This window comes from Capsicum annuum, unplaced genomic scaffold (assembly GCF_002878395.1).
Source record: "Capsicum annuum cultivar UCD-10X-F1 unplaced genomic scaffold, UCD10Xv1.1 ctg5036, whole genome shotgun sequence".
Classification (NCBI taxonomy): Eukaryota; Viridiplantae; Streptophyta; class Magnoliopsida; order Solanales; family Solanaceae; genus Capsicum; species Capsicum annuum.
The window spans coordinates 52,210-62,395 of NW_025858223.1; the positions used below are offsets into that span (position 1 = coordinate 52,210).

General features: G+C 33.2%; 1 protein-coding gene across 1 annotated transcript; it reads left to right on the forward strand.

Annotated features, from left to right (window-relative positions):
- The first annotated feature begins 629 nt into the window (after window positions 1-629).
- On the forward strand, window positions 630-5,372 carry LOC124892751 (25S rRNA (cytosine-C(5))-methyltransferase NOP2A-like). Its single transcript, XM_047403965.1, has 6 exons — window positions 630-776; window positions 860-934; window positions 1,997-2,167; window positions 3,995-4,231; window positions 4,835-5,105; window positions 5,182-5,372. The coding sequence occupies exons 1-6, from the start codon at window positions 630-632 to the stop codon at window positions 5,370-5,372; spliced, it is 1,092 nt and encodes a 363-aa protein (XP_047259921.1).
- The last annotated feature ends 4,814 nt before the right edge of the window (window positions 5,373-10,186 follow it).

Below are 10,186 nucleotides of genomic sequence, written 5' to 3' on the forward strand. Positions count from 1 at the left end.
TTTGAGTTCTTTCTTTGCCTTCCAAAGATCAATTCTTTTTCTAGTTAATATGAACATTAATTTCGTTAGTCATTGTGTGAATTTCATCAACGCACAAAGGTTAACATAAACGATAAGGAAGAAAAAGAGTATGAATTTATGGTTTAAAAGAATACAGTGTAATTGATAGAACATATTTTGCTTTTCTCTCTTTATATAGTTTATCTGTTGAACTACAAAGCTTTTCTCTACTCGAGTCTAGCTGAAGATAAGCTGGTTCCTAGCCATCAGTTTTTTTGATTTAGCCTCAACTAATTCTCTGCAATGTTGTGCAGAAGGTTGATTTCATTTGGTAATTGGTAGTATGAAGATGTTTTTATGAAAAGACCTGTTCACTGGATCTTCTATACCAGTATATCCTCAATCCGCCTTTGATCTTTTTACACTGGTACTGTGTTTCGATATATTATGTTTGAAGTTGAAAAATGGTAAGAAGCTAAAGTTGTGTTTCAACGTGCATTCGTTTGAACCGAAGTTAGAAAATTTTTGAGTGATTCAAGAGTGATAGTAGGTTTTTCTATCATCTTACAAAAGACTATGTGATTGTGTCTATCTGAACTTTGATATAGTTGAAAATGTGGTTGAAAACGATGTTGCTCAGACTCTGTAACCTTTCCCTTTTCAAGTTGCATATGATATATGACCCTATTACAGTGTTTCCTCCTGTTAAGCTGATTAAACTTATAGAAGCATTTGAAAAGCCTCGACCGATCTCTCTACGGACAATCACTCTAAAGGTCATGTTTTATCTGGCTTTTTTATCCTTACCTTTCTCCCTGTGATGGTCGACTCATTGTGGATTGCTTTGATGTGATTTTAGATTCTCGGACGGGATTTAGCTGGTGTTCTTCTTAACAGAGATGTGAATTTGGACCCATTAAGCAAATGGTCGAAGGTACGATTACAAAGATTAACTGTGATTCTATGTGTTTTCTTAGGGTTTACCCATTACTTAGGTATCAATTTGGATCTATTATTTCTTATTTTCACATGTATGCTTACTTATTTTATCATATGCATTTATGACTTTGTACGTTGGACTAGTTGTATATGATTCTCAAGTTCTAGTTTGTGCCACTTCTGAGTATATGGATGGTCATTACATGGTATCTTGACATTACACTTTAGAAGATGTCTTTACTCTTTGTATTCAACTGTGATGGTAATTTCTAATATAACTAGCTTGCATACAGCTCCAAAGTGCGAGCTCTTTTCTACCTGTAATGACCCTTGCACCTCAAGAGAATGAACGTGTCATTGATAAGGCATAAGTAACTAAGTTTTTGTCTAAAATAATGTTAAAACAAATTGATTGCTGAAAGAATTTTCTGGTGCATACTTAGTCTAGGAAAAAGCTAATCGAAAAATAAAGCATCTGCTTTTTCACTTTCACTTTTAATTTCTCCTTTCTTTAAACTAGCTGCTTTGCCTTGGATATAGCTTTGTCCATATTAGGTTCAAGTGATGCACCTAGTATCTTTTCTTTTGAGAGGGAAGCTAAAACAATTTCTGCCAACTTTTTACTTCTTAGTTTAATAAGCAGAGAATTGAAACATTTTGATAACTTTTTATTCGCCTAAAGTGTTGAATTTTTTCATGGTGTAGTGCTGCTCCTGGAGGCAAAACAACTTATGTTGCTGACTGCACTGATGAAAAATAGAGGTATGTAATCATTCCACAGTTAATCGTGTTGTATTCCTTGTGAAGGGATCCATTTTCTCCACAATGCATCCATACTTTTGGATACAGATGGGAGAATGAACATGAATACATTTGGCTTCCCTGGTGTTAATTATCTCCATTTCCTTGTAAAATAATCCATTAATTTCTAGTTTCTGTCCTTCTATTTTCTAATGCAGTATACCAAAATATTCCGGATTGATTGTTCTATTTTACTATTCACTCATGTACATCATTCTCAATCAAAAAGTTGAAAATTTAATTTTTAGGTTTTCAGGTATTGATCCAGGCTGTGGAACAACTAGTTGAAAATAAACCTCCTGAAAAGATGACTTTGAATCATCTTGCATGGTTATATTCAATCATGTTAACTACAGCAGTGGTAAAACTCGCTCTGTGGCTTTACTGGAAAAGCTCAGTGAATGACATTGTTCGCGCCTATACAAAGGTATGTTTTTATTATCCTTTACCATCTTGCTCAAAACTAAATCTAAAGTCTAGTGAAGCCGTGTGGGGCTATTTCGGTTCACTAGCATTGTTGTTGTTGTGTTCATCTCTTTTCTTGCTCAAAACTAAATCTAAAGTCTAGTGAAGCCGTGAGTGACCTATTTCGATTCACTAGCACCTTGTTGTTCATCTTGTTGCTCTTGTGTTGGCTTGAATCGCCTGATACACACTTAGTCTTGTATCAATATGTTATTAATTTGTTGAACTTAATTTGATAGTTGTAGTAAGTTAGCAAAAACACCTAGATGCTCCATCTTTGCTGTTTGGCTTTCCCTTAAGCATCTTGAAATCCATTCACACTGTGTAACCATAATTGATCCCGCACAACCACTTTCTTAATAAGAGTAAAACTTAATGTCCACTGTTAAGTAAACAACCTTATAACCTTAGCCTTAAAGACCACTATTTAAAGCCTAATCTATACATAAAACTTAACGGACAACGTTTAATAAACAACCTTATAACCTTAACGTCCACCATTTAACCTTATAACCTTATATTAGGAAACAACCTTATAACCTTATAACCTTAATGGCCACTGTTAAGTAAACAACCTTATAACCTTAGCCTTAATGGCCACCATTAAGTAAACAACCTTTTAACCTTAACGACCACTGTTTAACCTTATAACCTTATATTAGGAAACAACCTTATAATCTTATAACCTTAGCCTTAACGGCAACCGTTTAAATCCTAATCTATACATAAAACTTAACGGCCACTGTTTAATAAATAACCTTATAACTTTAATGGCCAGCGTTTAACCTTATAACCTTATATTAGGAAACTACCTTATAACCTTAGCCTTAATGGCCACCGTTTAAAGCCTAATCTAAAGATAAAACTTAATGAACATCATTTAATAAACAACCTTATAACCTTAACGGCCACCGATTAACCTTAAAACCTTATATTAGGAAACAACCTTATGCTGTTCTTGTTGATGCGAATTGCACTGCTAATATCTGGAGAAGTTGGTACTTGATTTGCACGTTTAATCTGAGGCATTTTTTTAATTTTTCTTAATAGACCAGTGGTTGATAAATCAACCATTGTAAATGTATTTTTGCTGCATTTTTCATTTATTTTAATAGACAAGTGGTCGATAAATTGATCACTACAAATTTGGTTTTGCTTGTAGATCAAAAATGGTCAAAGTTCATAAAGCAGTTAAAATGGGTCCTTCCACTGCTTCTAGAAGTTGGAAGTGAAAAGCCAATGAAGTTTTCAAAATTTTGAAGAGGAAAAAAGTTGTAATCGAAGAACCCGAGTCGAAAAGTAAATAAAAAATCATTATCGAGATTGAGGAATTTGAGGAAATTAGTGCACATGAGAGTGATTATGTTGAGGAAAGTGAAGGGAAAAATGAAAGAAAAAGTGAAAGTGATAGCGGTGAAGAAGACGACATGAGAGATGGTGGAGATAGGGAGGATGATGATCCCCTATTCATGTCAATTTGTGCGGGAGATATCTCATTGAGTTGTACGACCCAACAACTTGAATGGACGAGTTAGGTTATTTTCTAACAAATATTTCTGTAAGAGCAAAAATGGTGATTTATCAAGAGTTTAGAATGATTTTAGTTGAACAAAAGTTGTATCCTGATTTTAAGAAGATCTGTTTTGAACACTTGAAATATTTGCCGGAATATTTTAAATTTAATGGAAAAATGATCCATTATGTGTTGCTCCGACGTATCAAAAATAATAGAAAACTGCGTGAAATTTAGTTATGTGTGAATGATAAGCCATCTTGTTTTGGCTTAAAGGAATTTTCTCTGATTACGGGGATAAATTGTTCAACATATTCCCGTGAATTAAAAATGAAAAAAGTCCTCCAAAATGGTGAAAGTTTTCATTTTAAAGTGACAAAGAACAAGAGTATTACTGTTGTAAGGCTAATTAGCCTGATCAAAGCTAATAGGCTGACTAATCAGCAAAAGTTGAAGGGCACTTTAGTTTGGTTTGTGCACTCGATACTGTTGGCAAAGGACCTGTCAAAGAAGGTACATTCAAACCATATCAAGATTATGGTTGATTTAGATTTATTTGAGAGTTATCCATAGGGAAGAGAGTCGTTTGAGCTGACATTGAGCTATTTGAAAAAGAAGATTGATTTAAGCAAGTAGAAAGAAGCATTTTTGAAGAGGAATAATGCATCGCACACTTTATATGGTTTTTCCCGGACATTTATGGTAGTTATTATCTATCATCTTATTGATTTATTATAGACTCTTACCTATTTATGTAATAATACATAGACCTTGTAGATTTATTTATGCTTCTATTGATTGTAGGTTTGGATATATGAGGCCTTTCTTCATCTTGGAAGGTACGCAAGAAAGTCGCTGGATTTTCCTTTTCCCATTTCTCGTCTACTTAGATGGCACACATCAAAGAACAATAACATAATGAAAGCGAACCATTTAAATACAAAGGAAATAACAAAAAGATAAAATTGTACTTATTATAATATGATAATTATATTTTTTGTATAGATTGTGCATCCGTACCTTACTCCTGCTATCTGTGAGATGGAGTAGACCTACATGAAAATATTTAAGCTATACACTAACAAAGTTAAGTATATATCTATTGATGCTTTGAAGGCTCAGTTAAAAGGTGTGACTGTCCTCACTTCATCAGTAGAGTTCGCAGATGAAGATGAAGATTTGGGTGGTCACAATTATGTCACAAGTCCAGCACGTGATTGTGATCATGCTGGTTCATGTGGACTCAAAACTGCACCAAACACTTCTAATAATAAAGACCTGCGTGAGTGTGTTGCTTTGCTTGAGAAATCTATTTTGGATATTGCTTTTTTTGTTAGAGATGAGAGGCTAAGGAGAATCAAGAACAAAAAGAAGCAACAAGATCAATGTAAGCTAATTTATTTTTTTGTTCTTTCAAATTAATTTTCTTGCATAATTTTGGTAATCCTTTCAAAATAATGTAGCGCACGTCGATAGTCTCCCTCAAATCCAACATCAAGTAAACCTCGAAGAACTCACAGTTGTAGTAAATGACCTTGCATCAACATATGAAAAAGTGAAAGAAGAGAAGAAAGAAGAACAAATGAAAGAGGAGAAGGCAATAGAGATGAATAGGATAAGAAAGAAAAAGAAGAAAAAAAAGATGAGGAGATAGTGCTGAAGAAGAAACAGAAAATGAGAAGAAAATAGAAGAAGAGAAAAAAAAAGAAAGAAGTTGATGAAGAAGACGTGGTTGAACAGGAGGATGAAAGTATAGAAGAAGAGAAGAAATCAGAAGAAGAAGAGAAAAAAAATGAGAAGAAAAAATTAGAAGAAGAGGAGAAAAAAGATGAAGAAAATAAAGTTGATGTGATGGACATTGGTAAGGAACTCAATGATGATAACATGAAGTTTGATGGCTTGAAACGAATATTTCTTAATGATTTAATATTTTTAATGATTTGGTTTTTATGAATAATAGAATTATATATATATTTGGAAGCTCAATAATGACATTTACTGATGAAATTATGTTCAGTTATTCAATTGTCTTATTAGATTATACAGTAGATTGCGTTGTGCTACCAGTTCAGCTATTGTCCTAATTTATAGAGGTTGATGACAAATATTATAGAAATCGTTCTCTATAATGTATAGACTGCACCCGTGTTGATTTAAGAAATCATACATTTACAATGATGAGAAATAGGTTTACTGTTATATGTTGCATTGTGTTACCAATTTAGTTACTGCCATAGTTTATACAGGTCAACGATAAATGTTATAGTAGTTATTCTCTATTAATTATAGACTCCACCCATGATTGATTTTAAGAAATCATACATCTATTTATTCAGTTTCCTACATCCCCATAACACCTTTGCAGAAAGCCAACACCAACAACAAGTCATACAATAATTTTTTTAGGCTATTCTCTTTTTATTTCTTCGGCCAAAATCAACCTTTACTTTTAGTTGATCCCTCTCCATTTCAATTTCTTTTAGTGATCCTATTCCTTTGCTCTTCAGCTTCTTTTAACAATGTCATCAGTAGATCTCCATTTTTTTTAGATTTCCGAAGCCTTTGTAGTATTTGAAACTTGAAAGCGCCTTGAAAATTTGATGTCGATGAGCTACTCATCGGTGAGTCTTCCACAAGCCATTTAAAAAAAGAGCATCCACCATTATCCTTGACCAAAAAAATAATTTATTACATAAATTTGCTTACTTAAACATAAAAAAAAGATAAATCACATATTCATGTACGCATAGACATTTTCAACCGCACAGTTAAAGAATTTTTGATCTGCTGATTGCCACAATGACATATGTAGGATACTTTTGCATTTGATGTTTGGGATGCTTGGGACATTGTAGTCGTTTAAAAATGAGCAAAAAATAAAGCCAAAAAAATGAAAGTGTTAAAACAAAAATAGCCTTCCTTTTATACAAAAAAGGAAGTGAGATATTACCATTGGATGTGATTTGATATTTCCTTTATTACCATTGTAAAAATCTGATATTTAAGTTTTGTTACTGCTGGACCTCTTTCATAGACATTAAATATAATCGATGCCTTCTCATGTGTTGGGTAGATGATGGACCGACCGTATAGATTGACACTCGATCATTGCTAAGGTATATACGGGTTGGTGCAACGGTCAAAAAAAATATTAATACATAGTCAAAAATATAAATAATTAAATAAATAAAATTTATTTGAGGACCATCGATTGTGTCCATTGTAAATCATAGACTTCAAGTCTTGTCAATAATATACTGTATTGGTTTATTTTCCTTAGTATCATATTGTGAAAAAAGAGATTAATTAATAAAAAAATAAATAATTAAAATTTATGCAATTAAATAAACTTAAACAAGTCATGTGATCATATAAGAGTCCACATAAATAGGAGAAGGTGTTCAAAGATGTGTGAGGATGGGTAATGATTGTACAACCAACATCCTTAGGATAATGTTTACCCAAAACACAAGTATGTTGTGAGAAATTTATTTGTTCAACCACAACTCATCACTTCACATATATGATCACCGTTTTTTAATTTACGTAAACTCTTATACGATTACATGACTTGTTTAAGCTCATTTAATAACATAAATACCAATATTTTATTTTTTATTAATTAATTATTCTCTTTTTAAAATGTGCTAGCTATGGTGTATAAATATGTATTTTAGTCTAGTTAGTTCATTGTCGAAGTAGTTCACAGTTTATACTAGACTATATCAGGTCGAGTAAATAACTAAGCATAGTCTAGCATAAAGGGTGAACTACTTCAATAATAAACGAACTAGACTAAGATACATTTTTGTAGATCATAACTAGCACAAATTTTGAAAAGGGAATAATTAATTAATAAAAAATAAAATATTGATATTTATGCTATTAAATGAGTTTAAACAAGTCATGCGATCGTATAAGAAACCATGTAAATTGAAAATGATGATCAAAGATGTGAGGTGATGAGTTGTTGTAACGCCCCGAAATCTCACCCCGAGATGTCACACGGTGCTTAAGGCTACAAGCAGCCCCAAGCTAACCCTTTGAGCCTACTACTACATTCAATACTCCTTTTAAGAATTCAAATCAGATAACTAGAATTAAATCTCATCAATCCACACTGTAAATATAATGTCCAAATCACAAGATACTGAAAGAAAATCTGACAACACAACTGACAGTCTAGTCTGACAGAGCCTCTACACTCAAGGAATAGGAAGCCATTGGGACAGATCCCCAACAGACTTAATACTCAAATAAAAAGAGATAAAATGCAACTACTGATAATACTGAACATCAGGAGATTAGGTCCTCGAACCATGAGGATTCACCAAGGCATAAATATAGATGAAGGCGTTCGAAATCACTGACGCTGCTGGGACTGAGCACCTGATCCTACATTATGAGACAATGTAGCACATAGACGTATATGTGGGTTAGCACTTTGGGAATGTACTAAGTATATGGGGGTGTATGCAATTAAGTAAATAACATCATTAATCATTATAGAAATCATGTATGCTGCCAATAATGACTCACAAAGCTTGAATAAAATCTGAAATATAAACACCATAAACCATGAATAATGAAACATGTATCATAAATCTCGTGAGTCATTATATTTAACTCAAAATCTAAATTTCTCCTTTTATCCTAAAAATCGTTAGCTAAAGAAATCTTTAAATAATACTTTGGAAATTTGGGACTGTGGTAAACTTTGAAAATCTCCAAATCAAACTTTCAACATATATGTTTTTAGCTTAATTAGAGTAGGGGACTGTTTTGGGAGTTTTTTTCTAACCGACATAAACCATGTGAGCCACATGGAGTCCAATGTTTTGTCCTCCTAAATAAGAAACCTCACATTGGGGAAATGCGTCATACTCGTGCCAGGGAGTATAACCTCAACTCACTGGTCACAAACTCGGCCTTAGGCCCATAAATATCAATCCTATGGTGGCACGTAGTTTTGGAAAAGTAGGATGCGCTGAACCCACTCTTCCCACTCGGTGCTAAATACTACTATCATACTCAGGCTCAGAACTTTTAGAAAATCCACCTCAAAAGAATTCAAGGGTCTATAATGAAGACCAAATCAAATTTCTCTTGATTTAAATCATACGAAATTGTGGATTCCTATTTTAAATCAAAATTCACAATATAAACCTCAATTCAAATCTCGGTAAGTAATTGTTAAAGGAAGACTCAAAATCATAGCATCATCAAAAGAATCCAACTTTAATCTTGATATAAATATAATAGTTCAATCTTCAAAAAATAGTCTCAAAATTCAATACTTGTATCATATCAACTCAAAATAATAATTCATACTCAATATTATTCTTTAAATTTATTCAACAATATTAACTCGTAAAGAAGGCGTGCAAATCAAAATATAAACTTTTAGATCAAAGAATAATATGTAGAAATATCATGAAATCCACAACTTGAATAACTCATAAATTCATAATCTTCAAACAAGATAATTTGAACATAACTCCGCTTATAAATCATAAATACTTAAATAAAATCAACTTTTGGGCACAAGAACTGAAGGATTGTTTTTGTTCAAACCCCACATATCTCAAATTTATGAATTTAGATGAACTTTTGATTCCAGAACTCTATTCTTGAAATTGATAGGTATTCCTTGAAGATCTCGATCCGGGGATTCTGATTCTTGAATTATTTTTGGAATTTAACGATTGAATTTTGATGGATCTGGATTTTTAGGCGGAGAGCAGGGTGTTGATTTTTTGGAGAGAAACTGATGAATATCAGTATTTAGCCAATAGGAGCCAAATGTAATGTTAAAAACGAAAGAAGATTGAAAAGTTTTTGGAGCACAGGGATTACCAGGGAGGCGCCCTGCCTAGAGCACCACTGTAAATAGGGCGACGCCTTGGCTAGAGAATCGCTGTACCCAGGGAGATGCCTTGGCTAGAGCACCGCTGTACCCAGGGTGGCGCCTCTAGATCGCCTCGAGCTACTGGAATGGCATACCAAACATGCCCTAAAAGTGGTCCAAAAATTTCAAAACTCACCTGAGATGTACTATCAACTTTCCCTATCACAACACAACTTGGAAATAAAAAAACAAATGTTGGGACGATCATGAAATAATTCCTCAAAGTTAAGGGCTAAAAAAATAAACTAAGTGTTGGAACACTTAGCAAAATTTTCTAAATGTAAAGCTTATTTTAATTCACTTGGAAGGCTTAAATGACGAGGGAACTTCATGGGGTCTTACAATATCTCCCCCTTGGGAACATTCGTCCTCGAATGTCTCTCGATGGGCTAAGAATATAGAGAAAACCGAGGATAGACAACGGAAATAGCTTGGTCAACTGACTCTATTCACTCTAAACTTTGAGTATTTCAAAGAATATATGAACTCGTGATAAGAATGGATATACAACTGAATCATGAATAAGAAAGGGCTAAATTAAGGAAGAATAGTACCTTCAG